The sequence below is a fragment of the Eretmochelys imbricata genome, chromosome 2 (genome assembly GCF_965152235.1).
Source record: "Eretmochelys imbricata isolate rEreImb1 chromosome 2, rEreImb1.hap1, whole genome shotgun sequence".
NCBI lineage: Eukaryota > Metazoa > Chordata > Testudines > Cheloniidae > Eretmochelys > Eretmochelys imbricata.
In genome coordinates, this window is record NC_135573.1 from 140,869,405 (window position 1) to 140,885,744 (window position 16,340).

Below are 16,340 nucleotides of genomic sequence, written 5' to 3' on the forward strand. Positions count from 1 at the left end.
AGAATACTGATCTGTAAATAATGTTATAAATACTGTTTGTGACCTGGCCAGTGAAGTAAAGTTATTGTATAGTTATGATGTGTTATGACTTGCCTGTATGAATGTTGCGGAGCACTGGGAAACTTCTGATTTATTATTATGAAAGGATATGTGTGACTCAGTTTTCCTGTCTCACTTGTATTGTTACTGTCTGGGTGTGAAGAGGTTAATAAGATACGCAATGCAGTGCTGACGGAGAAGTCACTTAAGCATGAATGAACTATCGAGAACTAGCACCACTGGGGGTAATTACTGCAGATGTCTAGACAGGTAAATGTTAGGATATAGATATTCAGGCCTATCTGTAAAGGCCTATACTCTAAGAATGTAGGTATATGTTTATCATTTAGCTAGTAATAGAGGTATACAAGAAGGAATCTGTGTAAGGGCCTTCTCTCACTGTGACAGTCTGAGGCCCTGTTCTTAGGCCAATGCCTTTGGCTAAGCAGCAGAGGCAGCCATAAGCTGGGAAGCGACCGGTCACATCCTCACATTCCAAACTAGTCAATATGGGGCTGTTAGGAAGGTGATCCGATCTATCACTTGCAGAGAAAGGGAAGAGCCTAGAAGATGTAAAAGGAAATTTAGGTTGATAGTTTTCTGTCTGGTAAGAACTCACTTATCACTAGACACAGCTGGAAAACCCTTATGTCTTTATAGATGTAGTTGTGAAATCCTCACTTCTGTATTGTTTTGTCATTATAGTTCCCACTTTGCTATTGTTTATTTGCATGGTCTCTGTCTGGTTCTGTGATTGTTTCTGTCTCCTGTATAATTAATTTTGCTGGGTGTAAACTAATTAAGGTGATGGGATATCATTGGTTAGCTAATCATGTTACAGTATGTTAGGCTTGGTTAGTTAAATTTCAGTAGAATGATTGGTTAAGGTATAGCTAAGAATATTACTATATAAATTAGGGGCAAACAAGAAGTATGTTGGGATTCGAAAATAAGGAAAAAGGAACTTGGATTTAAGCTTGCTAGAAGTTCACCCCAATAAACATTGAATTGTTTGTACCTTCGGACTTCGGGTATTGTTCCTCTCTGTTCATGCGAGAAGGACCAGGGAAGTGGGAGAGTGAAGGAATAAGCTCTCTAACAGTAAACACAAAGGTGGCAGAAGCACCATTGCATATACCTACTGGGTTTGACCAGGTTCCAAAGGCCCAGCAAAGAACCAAGAATTGGTTCCAAATGTGCAGTTTGCTACTGGGGGGAATGGGGATGGGTCATCCTTACTCGATCCAAGAACTGACAGGAGACTTTTACCAAGAGTGCATAACACTGTTGGAAGGGATTGAAGAACTTTGAAACCTATCAGGGTCTCCATGTGAAGTTGGGTGACACCTGGTAAGCTTAGATAGGCATATAAGCTATTTATTGTTTTCAAGATGTGTTTTCTCTGTAATGATTTTGTTCTAAATACATGCATGGCTTTATTTAATAATAAGTAATGTAATGGCTGGCTGATAATCCCTGTTATAGCCCCTACGAGGTAACAGAACTTGGCAATCACAGTGAAGGTCAGAAGGAATTGTAGCCTAAATCTGGTCTGGAGGGAGGGGAATGTGAGGTCCCCCCCAGCCCCAAGAAAGGTAATGGCTGGAGGCCTCAGTCACAGAGTGGGGAGGCCACAAAGGGGCCAGAGGTGACAAATGTATTGGTCTAGTTTAATTGGGGGCTGTCGGAAAAACAAGGAGAAATGGCTCTAGATAAACAACCTCCTAACAAACACTCGCAGAGCAATTACAAGACAATGGCCTACTTCTAAGCTCCAGCCCGAAGTTACACAACTGCTTTGCCAACGTTGGGAGCCTAAAGTTCAAAGGGATGCTTAATGGTAAAAAGGATTGTGTGGAGAGAGAGAGAAATGGGGTGGACTAGAGAGTGAACAATTCCCAGGGAGAACATACTGAGGTGGAACAGAGGCAACAGGTCCTGAAAGAGTGGGTAATTAACCATTGGAACAACTTACCAAGGGTTGCGGTGAATTCTCCATCATTTGAAATCAAGATTGGATGTTTTTCTAAATAATATGCTGTCGTTCCAATAAAGAAGCGCCATGGCCTGTGTTATAAAGGAAGTCAGACTTGATGATCACAGTGTCACTTCTGGCCTTATAATCTATGAATCTATGAACTGTGGGTACTGACATAACTGGAGCCTGCTGAGGTAATCACTTTTAGCACCTGGGGCCTGCAGTGTGAGAGGGGTTGCACTCAAAGAGACCAGGAGGGGTCAAAGGTATGGTTAGCCCAGTAACTCTGACAGTGCACTGCAAAGCCTTTATAGATGTTGCTTCTTCTGTACCTTTGTGATGATATCGCCTTTGAAAGCAGCTCTGAAGAGATCAAATCAATTAAGGCTATCAGTGTTTGAATAGCTTCTGACATTTGATTCCATTCACCTCTAGCTTCTGTTTCTCTGAAACTGTGGAACATAACTTTAATATTAAGCTTTTGTATTAAATCAACAATCTATTGTTACAAAATTGAGTGCTATTTTCCAGCTTCTAAGAACATCACAACCAATTATTATTGAAAATTTCAAGCATTGAATAGAATTGTCATCATAATTTTTATTTTATTCAACATTCATTACATTTAATGTGCTCCCAGTCATTGATTCTTTATCTGTGTTATACATGCAGTGTAGTTGTAGTTAGGTTGGTCCCAGGATATTGGAGAGACAGGGTGGGTGAGGTAATATCTTTTAGTGGACCAACTTCTGTTGGTGCAAGAGACAAGCACTGTGTGTAGCTTGAAAGCTTGTCTCTTGCACCAGCAGAAGTTGATTCACTAAAAGATATGATCTTACTTTGTCTCTCTCATATATGCAGCACAGTAACATTAAATAATTCACACATATTGGAATGTTATTGTATTTTGATATGCTGAAAAATGGTTTGTTAGTAATAGAAGTGTGACAGAGTAATTGCTGAGTGATGCAGCATGTTAAATTTATTATGCTTACATTTATGGTTGATGGTATTTGGCTTAACAAAAGGCTCAACTTCTGTTAGATTTCTTCCATTTCCTCTGGTACAAAGAGCTCTTTTGTTTATTAGAATTAAGAAGAATGTTGATGGAAAAAGAGAGACCCTTTGCTATGCTCTCATTCCCACAGAGCTAGCTAGCTACTGAGCTTGGAGACAGTTTCTGCTACTCTACATCTCCTCTTGGCTGCTTCTGCAAGGGGAGGAGGAGTGGTGTTCATGTCTGTACTCAGTGGAGCTCACAGGGTTCCTAATAGCAATAGTGAAACTGACCAGGCCCTTGTTAGTTTGACTACTGCTGCTTGCCAAAGCAATGACCAGCCACTGAGGCATTGCAGCTGGCCCTCTGCAGACTCAACATGATTAAAATGCATTAGTTTATATTTAGTTCACATTTGCACAGAAGTCTGTCTTCACAAGCCTAAGGGCTACATACTTATTTTATTATAAATGAAACCTTAAATTCTGCTGCAATGGATAGTATAGGTTCCCTTGCCACACTAGGACAAGCCTTTTTACTTACATGGGGTGAGTGAGCAAGGGGAACTTTCAAGCCCTGTTGTTAGGTTTCTAAACAGAGAGCATATAGGGACAGCATGACCTTGTTGCCTACTCAGTGACAGTGTCATGAGCATTAATAGATAATGCAGGCTGCATGTTGTTTTCTCACTTGGACCTGGCTATAATTCATTCTCAGACTGTGTTAGGATGAATAAAAGCTTTGGCTGGTGTTTTTCATAGGCAGTAATGTAAAAATGAGACGGCCAAGGAAGATGAATTTAATTTAGGGCTGTCAAGTGATTAAAAAAATTAATCACGATTAAACATTAGATTTAAAAAATTGCAATTAATCGGTCTTAATTACACTGTTAAACAATAATAGAATACTACTTATTTAAATATTTTGAGTGTTTTCTATATTTTCAAATATATTGATTTCAATCACAATGCAGAATACAAAGTGTACAGTGCTCAGTTTATATTATTATTTTTGATTACAAATATTTGCACTTAAAAAAGAGAAACAAAAGAAATTGTATTTTTCTATTCACCGCATACAAGTACTGTAGTGCAATCTCTTTATCATGAAAGTTGAACTTACACATGTAGAATTATTATTATTACTATTGTTATTATTTATTTGTTTATTATTATTTTTAAATAACTCCCTTCATCTGAGTGAGCTGTTGTTTGCAAGGGAGGGTGGATTTTACCTCAGAGACTCAGCATGTGACACGGGAGGAGAGGCTGGTGCAAAGGCTGACTGAGCTCACCAGACCCCTATTCTCTATAGCAGTGTTTCTCAAAATTTTGTGCTGGCGACCCCATTTGGACTTTAAAAAAATGGTGACCCCACAACTAGAAAAAATTGTGACCCCTCCCCCCCCCCTTCATCCCCACTCAGAACACTGAGCTCTGGGCTTCAGCCCAGCTGGGGGCAATGAGCTTCAGCCCTGCTCGGGACTCTGGGCTTCAGCCCCTCTTGGAGTGTGGGGTTTGGGGCTTCAGCGCTCCAGGCTTCAGTCCCACTTGGGCCTTGGGGATCCAGGCTTCAGCCCTGCTCAGAACGCAGGACTCCAGCCCTCCTGAGGCTTTGAAACCCACCCCCCACACACACACCTCTGGAGCTCCAGGCTGGGGCTTCAGCCCCCAGCCTCCGATGCCTTCCTCCCTGCCCAGAGTTATGTGATTAGCATGTTAAAAAAATTAACGCATTAATTTTGTGTTCAGTTAATGACAGGCATTAACTGTGATTAATTGACAGCCCTAATTTAATTTGTTTACTGCTCACAGTACAGTAGAACCTCACAGTTACAAACACCTTGGGAATGGAGGTTGTTCGTAACTCTGAACAAAACATTTTGGTTCTTTCAAAAGTTTACATCTGAACACTGGCTTAATACAGCTTTGAAACTTTACTATGCAGAAAAAAAATGATGCTTTCCCTTTATTTTTTTAATAGCTTACGTGTAAACTATTACGGTTTTTGGTCTGGGGGTTTTTTTGGTCTCTGTTGCTACCTGATTGTGTACTCGTGGTTCCAAATGAGATGTATTGTTGACTGGTCAGTTTGTAACTCTGGTGTTTGTAACTCTGAGATTCTACTATATAAAGTGATTTCTTTGCTTGCATAGGTTTCATCATCTTGGGGAGTTTTGCTGAAACACATATGGTTAAGTTTGACATAGTGACACTTATACAGGGCAGATTCTGATGTCTGGTGTTTTTCTCAACTTTTAAAAATATATTTTCTTGTTTAGCTTACTGTATTGGTGGTCTCATTCTGAAATTTCATTAGTGCACCTCATATGCTTGTATCTGTTTTCCTTCTCAAAGCATCGAGAGTATTTTTAATCAGCATGATCTCAATAAAGCTAGATATAGAATTTGTCTAGCAAGTAGAACATGGAGTAAGAAGAAGAAATCAAAATATATTAATCCAGATAGAGACAGATTGTATGGCTGATAGTATTGTCCCTGAAAGGGAACTTAATGTGTTTTGGGGAAGATCCTCTGGGATTCTTCAAAATATAATTCCTTATTTGGCCAATTCAAGTATCACTGAGGATTTTGCAGAAGGAAGATCTTCTTCCTTTCTGGCTGTCAGGATCACAAATGGGGTGTGAGCAGTAGATCCTAATGGTCATAACCATGGGGTTGGCGAGGCCTGGAGTTTAGAGTGGGGCAGAGCCAGAGTCAAGAATCAGGGCCCTGGGACACCCGGCAGTGTAGGCGAGAGCAGAGCTGAAGGTCAGAGCCAGGGATCAGGAGCTGAATGCCAGAGCCAGTGGCTAAGGTAGAGACATGGTCGGGAAGCCGAGCTGGGGATTGGAGCTAGGGGTATCAAGTATGGAGAAGTTCAGGAACTGCAACGGGCACAAGAGCACGCTGGGCATGAGCAGGAAGCAGGATCTAATGTACTTGGAACACACTACGCAGCCAGCAAGCTCTGGTTGCTTCTGGGACAAGTAGTAGCTTAGTTCCACCCCTCCACCAATCAGTAAGTGCAGTCAATCAGGCAGCCCCTGCCAGCATCAGCTGTGTCCAGTGTGTTGCTAAGAGACTGATTCTGCTGCAGCTGGCTTCCTGACACCGGGGACTGAGTACACTCTCTCAGGCTTGGTGCACACTGGGAATTTACATCAGCATAAAAATCCATACCCCTGAGAGACATATAGTGACTTAACCCTGGTATAGACAGTGACAGATTGACAGAAGAATTCTTCCATCAACCTAGCTACTACCTTTCTGGGAGGTGAATTACCTACCCTGGTGGGAGAACCCCTCTCAGTACTACAACTTGATCCTGAAACCTTGGGACCTGAATTCTGATCTATTGCACAGCAGTGAGACTTGGGCCCAATGGGGCTGAAAGTTTTACTATCTTGGATTAAAACCTTGGCCCCTCTCCATCTTTTTTTGTACCATTCTGGCTTACACAGACAGTTGATGATTCCCCTTGCATAGGGGAATATCCAGCTAGCATAAAGCTAGCACGGCTGTCCTATGCCACCTGGTTATAGCCCCTCAGTTTATGGGATGTAGGCCAGAGCACTTCATGCACCAGTGATCCTGGATTGGCAGAACAGTCCCTCAGGGGATCATTATGATCCTGCATAATTAGAGTATCACTAACAATGTTCTAAATTGCACAAGGGACCCACAGCTGCCCCCGGGATGGCAGCAGGAGATCTCTACCTTCCCCCCTTTTTGGATCCTGCACTGTCTCCAGCCATAATTATTCTCAATTTGAACCTGGAGTTCTCAGCATTAGTATATACACAGATGTAAGTGTATTTTGTCAGTTATAGTAAGGAGGTGTTTCATCCTCCTAAGTCTGGGTAACAAGAGTACTAGTATCTTGAAAATCAGTTGCACATGCATTATAAGGTATTATTTTTATATGCACCACATATTTACGATTAGAACACAAAAGCTCAGCACTGGAGGTGATATTAGGGTAGTTGGAAAAAATGTGCTTTATCTTTCCATCCAAAATCCCCAGAATGCTCTTTTAATTTAAACACATACATTAGAACCCATTCTTAGTTGGCTAATCCATAAACCCAATTAATTCACACAAAATGTCCCCTCCTTTCAATAAGCTCAACCTGAGACTGGAGGTGTCACTAAATTAAAAATGTAGGCATAGAATGCATGTTATAAATATTGAACTATACAAGTTATCTTTTGAGAAATAATATACTGAAATGAATACGTGGTCATTCTGAAAAAAATACATCCCCTGATAAATCTGATTGGTAATCTACTGTACCAGAAAAATAAACTGTCAAAAAAGTCACGAACTTAATATCATACAGCTGTATCAAGAGTATCCACATTGGCTCTGACACTTCTTCTTTTTATTATGTCAATGGATATGTTGCATGTTGACCGCATATATACTTAATTTACCTAGTGATAGAGTAAGCCATTGTCACTGATAAATTTCTTAGAAGAAACACACTGAGAGCTGACCATGATTTGTTCATCACTGAAGCTAGTTCACCAATCAATGATACAGATGAAACAGCCATGGAAACTGATATATTACCTTTCCAAAAGTCTCCTGTTATGTGACAATAGGGAGCTCACTGTTAGGAAAATAGTGACACAATGTAGAAGTTGTTAGTCATTACATGTGAATGCATTCAGGTGTAGTTCAGTGGCACCATCATATATACACACAGAGTTGTGGATATAGGTGAACATCAATATATCAATTATTGCTACTGTAATTTGAGTACCGCTGGGGCAAGAAACCAACAGTTGTTGTTGTAGAAAGGGAAAAACCATAGGGGCAAGCAACCATGTTGCCTGGCCAAAGTGAAAATTATTCCAAGACCACCTCCTTAAGTAGCAGGTATGGTTTATGTTTTTGATATAATATAGGTCATTCCAGTGGATTATTCTGCAATGGATTTGTGTAAAAGAGTGCAGCGTTTGGCCCCTGAGTTTTAGGTGATCCGGTGCTACACTAATCATTTGTGGTGGTGAGCAAACACCCTGTCTGCATACATGCTCATTTTGCCTTGTGAATGAAGTAAAAAAGCAGCCACTTGTGTATTAGTAAGTATTGCACCTAACAATTATCTCATCATCTCACCTGAAGAGAGGCACAGCGCAAACCCTGGTCAGTTTTTATGTCCGTATAGAGTAGGTTCTGAACCTTAGCTTATGCAAATCATCATGTATCTGTCTATCAAGGTACCTTAGGCCAAAGATCTATTGAAGTCAGTGAAGCTATAACAGTTTACAACAGCTGAGTATTTGCCTCTGGAACTCAGGATGTCTGACTTCTCTGAGCTATGTCTGAAACTCCTTCTAGGACCACGAGCAAATCATTTTAGTTTCCTGTGCCTCAGTTTCTCTAACTGTAAACAGGAGATAATAATCCTTCATTATACCGCATAAGAGGGTTATGAGTCTTAATTAACTAATGTTTATAGAGACTGGGGATGTTCATCTATACTAATTTTATGATTATGTGACGTACCTGTTAAGATAGTCAATGCATAGCTATATTGGGCTATTGGAAGGTGGGAATTTACTGCTACAGTTTAATAGTGAGCTGTTGGGTAAAAAAGTAAGGAGGCAACACAATAGTCCAGGTAAGGAACAGGATGGCAAACCCTCAAAAGTCAACAGCTGAGCTGTGAAGAGGTGATTTTCAGGCTCCTATACAAGTGACTCAGCCGCTTTGCTGAGGCAACAAGCTTAGAGATCAAAATGACACACAAAAAAGGTTGCGGGTGGGTGAGTTGTCAACAGCTGCTCCAGAGAAGTTGCTGATGGGAGACACAGATGTAGAGTTACTGACAACAGCATCTGCAGTGGGAGAGTTTCTCTCTCCCAGCCCAGAGGTGGAGGTACCTAAGTAGAACTTACCAAAACATGCAAGGGAATGTTAAGGTTTAGGTAAGTTCCAAGGCATTTAGGCTTGTGTTTACTCATCTGTAAAATGGGGATAATGACCTACTTTGTAATGCACCTTAAGCCCTGCTGATGGAAAAACACAATATAAGAGCTAGGTGGTGTTATTATTAATTATTATTGTTGTGGCTATCATGCTATATTGTTCACTTTTATCTGATTGCTATATATCTTTGGGTGAATGTACAGTACGTTTGTTTTGAATAATCTGTTTCGTATCCCTGTAATCAGCCACTGGTCAGAGATTCCCAGAGGGAAGTTGCTTGCAGGTACCCAGTCCATTCGGGCCTGATGAGTTATCATGGTTGGAAACAGGGGGGCTTGCCACCTAGGGATCCAGTCTAAGAGTGGTGCAACTGCAGGTTCCACCCAGAGGGAGGTGAAGGTAGCAAAACCTATCACCTAAGCCGTGCACTCGAGAAGGATTGCCAAGGGGGAATGGGGTCTAAGGCACCATTCTCCCTGCAACTGTGATAGTCCAGTTGGTAAAAAGTGTGTGTGTGGGGGGAGAATAGTGGGGTGTATCCTGATGATCCAATCTAGAGCAGGGTGAACCACAGGGTTCCACTCTGGGAGAGGTTCACTTGGAAATAATGTCCATGCACAGACTGGGACAGAGATCACAGGTGCTGTGACAGAGCCCCCTTTGAGGTCATCAGATGAGTTATATCACATACATGAAAAGAAAAGGAGTACTTGTGGCACCTTAGAGACTAACCAATTTATTTGAGCATAAGCTTTCGTGAGCTACAGCTCACTTCATCGGATGCATACTGTGGAAACTGCAGAAGGTGTTTAATATAAGCTGTTACCAGCAGGAGAGTGGGGTGGGAGGAGGTATAGTTTCATGGTCTCTGTGTATATAATGTCTTCTGCAGTTTCCACAGTATGCATCCAATGAAGTGAGCTGTAGCTCACGAAAGCTTATGCTCAAATAAATTGGTTAGTCTCTAAGGTGCCACAAGTACTCCTTTTCTTTTTGCGAATACAGATTAACACGGCTGTTACTCTGAAACCTATCACATACATGAAAAATGTTTATTCTAGGTGTACTTGCTTGAAATTCCTTTTTGTTCCCATCACTATTTCAATCTTTTTCTAAGCAATCATTGAAGTACTTATCAAAAATCATTTTGCACATATTTTATTTTAAAACCCTCTGGTCCAGCCCTATGATCTCTGTTTTTCATTCCATTGTTACTGATGTCACACATCATAGCAAAACGAGTGATACACTGGGTATATTTTCTATTAATCCAAATGTTTTCTCTCATTATCTTTTATCAAATCACATAAGCATCTCTCTCTGAAGACTGAAATATCAAATTCAGTACTTCATGTACCTTTTACTGAACTGATGTATCAAGTTTAGTGCTTGATATATTAAGTTCAGTTCTTAGTCTATTTCAGTAAATGTTGCATATTGAGTCAAGTGGGTGATGTAGCTGTTCCTCATGCAACACATCAGGTTTGAAAATATGATTTATTAGAAAAAGCTGACATGTTTGATTCAAAGGGTTGGTGATGGATTCAAGAGTGAATATTTCTCCTCAGTAAAAGTATCTGATTTAGAAAGTGGCAAATACCTTTCATTGCAAATGATCATATTTGCAGTAGTTGAGTTTTGGATCAGTCAGATATATTGCAGAACATATTCTTTATCTGTTTTTCTGTTTTCTGAACTGAAAGGCATCAGTGTTCCTCCAGGTTGCACACAAGCACAGAGTGACAGAGAGATGAATGAACTCCTGACATGAGTCTGATGTTATGTACCATTATCCAGCCACAACCATAGTCAACCTCTGGTTTTACCACTGACCAATGTGCTTTATAGATAGTCTACAGAATGCCTAGACAGGTGAACACCATGTAGGGAACACTGAATGGCAATTAATACTCTGGGAAAAATATAGGCTATCTTCAAATAATTACTATCTGCCTTCTGTACCTAGGCTTTGTTACCACAGTGCTGCATACATTAAAGTGTTATTAATTTAAATACTTTATTCTTTGTAATGTGAATATTATATGGACGAGAGTGTTCTCTTCTGTAAACTGCAAAAAAAAAAATTAACACGATGTACCTGCATCTCTCTATTGAGGCACTTTGTATTATATGATTCATATCCTAAAACAATGATGTGCTGATGTGCCATAGTACATAGGGAGCAGAAAAGTGATGACTCTTATTTCACTAGCATATAATTTTTAATGCTCAAATTTTGACACTGAAAAAGGTACATATTTTAAAAGGAATGAAAGTGTCTTGCATTCTTGGTTTCAGATAAATTGACTAAATGTATGAACACACACAACATTATTCATACTTTAACAAATAATTATAATTTACTACATAAGAATGTATGGACCAGTGGTCTATTAGCCCAGTATCCTGTCTTCCAACAGTGGTCAGTGCCAAATGATTCAGAGGGAATGAACAGAACAAGATAATTACTTAGTGATCCAGCCTCTGTCATCCACTCACAGCTTCTGGCAGTCAGAGGTTTAGGGACACACAGATCATGGGGTTGCACCTCTGACCATCTTGGCTAATAGCCATTGATAGACGTATCCTCCGTGAACTTATTTCATTATTTTTTGAACCAAATTATACTTTTGGCCTTTACAACATCTCCTGGAAATAAATTCCAGATGTTGACTGAGTTATATGAAAAAGTACTCCCCATGTTTGTTTTAAACCTGCTATTTATTAATTTCATTGAGTGGCCCTTGGTTCGTGCGTTATGTGAAGGAGTAAATAACATTTCCTTTTAGTCACTTTCTCCACACCATTCATGATTTTATAAACCTCTATCATATCCCTGCTTAGTTCCAATCTTTTTAACTTCTCCAGATATGGAAACTATTCCAGACCCCTAATCATTTTTATTGCCCTTTTTTGTACTTTTTCCAATTCTATTTTTTTTTTGAGCTGGGGTGACCAGACCTGCATTCAGTATTCTAGGTGTAGGCATATCATGGATTTATATAGTGGCATTATGATATTTTCTGTCTTATTAACTATCCCTTTCCTAATGGATACTGACACTCTGTTAGCTTTTTTGACAGCCGCTTGTACAATGACCATATGTTTTTAGAGAACTATCGATAATGACGTCAAGATCTGTTTCTAGAATGGTAACAGCTAATTTAGTCCCCATCATTTTGTATGTATAGTTGTGATTATGTTTTCCAATGTGAATTACTTTGCGTTTATCAACACTGAATTTCATCTGCCATTTTGTTGCCCAGCCACCTAGTTTAGTGAAATCCCTTGTAACTCTTTGCAGTCAGCTTTGGACTTAATTATCTTGAGTAATTTTGCATCATCTGCAAACTTTGCCTCCTCACTGTTTACCATTTTCTCCAGATCAGTTATGAATATGTTGAAATGGTTTTATATCTTTTAATCAGTTACTGATCAGTGAGAGGACCTTCCATCTTATCCCATGACTGGTTACTTTGCTTAAGAGCCTTTGGTGTGGAATCTTGTCAAAGGCTGTCTGAAAGTTCAGGCATACTATATCCCCAGGATCACCCTTGCCCTCATGTTTATTGACCCCATCAAAGGATTCTAATAGATTGGTGAGGCACAATTTCTCTTTACAAAAGCCGTGTTGACTCTTCTGCAACATGTTCTGTTCAGCTTTGTTTCTGACAATTCTATTCTTTACTATAGTTTCAACCAATTTGCCTGGTAATGAAATTAGGCTTACTGGACCAATGCAGAAGTCCCTTGTTGAGACAACTGTTTTGGCTCCTCATTGTTTCAGTTGCTTTAACAGTTGTCCAGAATCTTCACTGGAACGAGCTTTGCTTTCAGTGTTATCAAAGGGAAGGAGCCAGCACCATATCAACTTGCAGCTGTTCTTGGACCACAAGCAAGTGCTATGCATACTCTTAATTTGAGCACCACTACCTATTAAACTGAATAATGTGTGCACTGCACCTGCTCGTTCCCTAATACCTTGGTTGTCACTTTTGGCTGTTTCAGATAAGAAGACAAGGAGGAATACAGTTACTGGTGGACCTGTTGGATCATCGAATGACAGAAGTCCACCGTAGTGCCTGTGGAGCTTTGAGAAACTTGGTGTATGGGAAAGCAAATGATGACAACAAAATTTCTCTGAAAAACTGTGGTGGTATCCCAGCATTAGTACGCTTGCTCCGCAAGACTACAGATTTGGAAATCAGAGAACTGGTCACAGGTTTGATTCTATGTATTTTTTTCATGAATATCAAGTGCTAACTAGGTCCTAGCTCAGTACTATTTGTGCAGCACAGTGATGTGTATCAGATGCTCCATAAATTACCTTTTGCTTTATCACTATCTTCCCTACTTTCAGGTTCTTTGGACAAGCGAAATATTGACTGACTCCAATCAATATTTAACTGACACTTACTGAAGCAGCAGTGATTTCCTGAGCTGGTTCACTGTTTTTTTTCCCCCGCTAGTGGAGAACTGTGTTGATGTGATTGCATTCTATACACAGGTTATTCTTGGTGCTAGCAATTCCATCATTGGGTATGCGTTCCCCCTTTTACCTTGTAATTCTTCAGAGTGGAGTTATGCTGCACCGTATCCTAAGTAGTGCAAAGCCTGCTTGACTCTTCTTTGCTTCTTATAGATGTAACTTTAGCGCCCTCGTGGCCAAGATGGAGTCTGCTCTTGTAGGCTGCCAGGGCCGGTGCAAGGATATTTTGCGCCCCAGGCAAAACTTCCACCTTGCGCCCCTCCACCCCTCCCCGGGGAGCATCGCTTATTATAAACTTTCAAAAATGAATACTGCACAATGATTAAGAGATCAAGATGACTTTTCCTTAAAATTAAGCAATGTTGATTGTAATCGAAAATACTCTTTTTAGTCATGTATACTTCCTTCCTTCATTCTTTCATATCAAAATCTACTACATTTTATTCTACCTTTAGAATATCCAATTATTGTTAATAAAATTTATAAAATTAGAATGGCGGATACTCCGTCATACAGCAACAACTGACAATATCAATATAACAAATTTCAACAACCTACACACGGATATTCGCACATGATAAACATATACACTCAGATACTAAACATACACACACAATTAACACAAAGTATTAGCGAAATGATGCAGCAGCAATTGCCAGAGTCTTAGATCTGAAACAACTCAACAAAAATAGTTAGCCTCAGTCGACAAGCTCTGAAAACTAGTAAACGTAGCATGATAAAACAGCCTGTCAGAACGGGTAATGGCTGCGTGCGACGAGAAGAATGACATCATTGCCGCTTTGTACCATAGTGAAGCAGTACGCTTGTGCCCGCACCGCAGAGCTGGCGTAGGCTATAGCTAGAATGTACAAGAGAACGACAAGTTAAAATGCAACTTCAACGACGTTTCTCTTTTCTTTATTCATTCGTTTTCCAGCAATAGTGTAAAAAAAAAATTTGGGGCACCGCTTTTTGGTGCCCCCAAATCTTGGCGGCCGCCTATATCGCCTAGTGGTTACACCGGCCCTGCAGGCAGTGCTGGCCAAAAGACGGCGCGCGCAGGAAAAATTCCTTGCACCCCAGGGGCACCTGTGCCAAACCCCCCGGAGTGAACACACCCACCCTCAGGAAAAGTACAATGGATATAACAAAGGGAGATATTTATTTGCCGAGGGATGAGAGGAGAAAAGCAACAAGAGGAAATGTAGGGGGAGCAGTAGAACAGGGTTGCATCGAAACCAAGGCCGCACAGGCTCAATGGTAGCACAGTCTGAAAGGGCTGACACTGAGCAATATGTCTTCACACAGAGTTCAGGAGTCCTGAGCAAAGTTCCAGTTCAATGGTGAGTCTTGGGTGCTCCTGCTCGTCTTCCGCACCAGTGAACTTTCCCCAACAAACCCCTCCGGTGCTCCCTTCTTCCACTCTCTGCAAAGCTACACAGAGCAACAACCTCCCCACTTAAGCTAGCAGCCTCCCTCTTTATTCCCAATGCAGTCACAAGCCCCAGTACTCACCACCCCATGCAGCTCTGGGCAGCAGTGATACTGGGTCTAGCTCCGGCCTGTCCTTCTTAGGCGATTCCTCCCTGGCACAGTGCTCCTCCTGGCTCCTGTCCTGGGGTGTCCCCGATCAGCCGCCCTGTCCTTCCCAAGCTTCAGACAGGTTCTCTCCCCTTCACTTTGTCCAGGGCCTCCCGACTGCAGCCCTTCTCTCCCGGGGCTTCAGAGCCACACCCCAAGTTTCCCTCCTTTCTCTCACTGTTCCCCCTCCCCACAGGAAAAAGATTTAAGGGGGCCATGCTCTCTAAACCCCAAGGAGTTACATAGAAATATATGTGGGGGAAGTATGTTGAGGATATGGGCAGTGTTTTCTTTCACTGTGAAAATGGCATACTGAACAGCGTATACTGTAAGTACAGAGAGCAGAGTTTGGTAAAGAGATTATTTCATAGAATGACAAAGTAAAATCTGGTCTGCAATTGTTTCTGGAGTTGCTTTGTTTTTAGTTCAGTGTGAGTACTGGTTTTTGAGCTACACAGCAGAAGAACAAACAAAATCTCTCACTATTAAATTCTTGGTGTTTTAAATATTTTTCATCCATTTTTGGCTAAAGCCACCCTAATTTAAACTAAATATTAAGAGCGGTTACTTCTTTTTAGGGATTTTTATTTGGTGCTAGGGTGAAAAGTACACAATTGAAAGGATACTTGAAATATGCTGTACACAGTGTTTCAGTGGGCCGAGATAGGTAGCATGAAAATGAGATATAAAGCTTCTTTTCCTCAGGTTGTTTTTGTCCAGCAGAAATGAGAAGTGGCAATGTGGCATAATCAGGTGTCTGAGTGCTGGTTACACATGAACATTACTTATTTTTTCGCTCCTATTTGCAGTATATCACAAACTTCCCTTTCTATAGAGTGGGGCCCTCTCTCAGTGATGACTGTACATGAGCAGAGTTCACTTTTCATAAAGCTTTGTTATGTTACATCAGCTCCCCCTGCAAGAAGAGGTGCTTGCAAATATGTGAAAGAATATATGTTAAACAAAAAACCATATGAAGATTTTTAAATCCTCTGTAATTTGACCCTTCACTTGGCTATTAAAGTGTCAGTGATGTGAAAATTAATGTCATGTTACAAATCAAAAATCTTAAGATCTCTTTAGTTTTTTACAGCATCCATATCTCCATTGAAACTTTTTTTTACTAATGGATATGATAAAAATTCTAGTATTTAGTGATCCCAGGATCTATATACACACACACCCCTCCCCACTTTTTCAGAAGATCATCCACCATTTAAGACAATTGATAACATCAGCCATGTGTAGACTCAGAATTTCCTTGCTCTAGGGTGCATTAATCAGCTCCATGATGTATTTTAAGTGTAGATTTTTGT

General features: G+C 40.6%; 1 protein-coding gene across 1 annotated transcript in view; it reads left to right on the forward strand.

Annotated features, from left to right (window-relative positions):
• The window catches only part of CTNND2 (catenin delta 2), a 526,110-nt gene that overhangs the window by 283,354 nt on the left and 226,416 nt on the right, over window positions 1-16,340 (forward strand). The window contains exon 6 of the mRNA XM_077809167.1: window positions 12,963-13,176. Within this exon, the coding sequence (XP_077665293.1) occupies window positions 12,963-13,176 (214 nt within the window). The remainder of the gene's footprint in view (window positions 1-12,962; window positions 13,177-16,340) is intronic.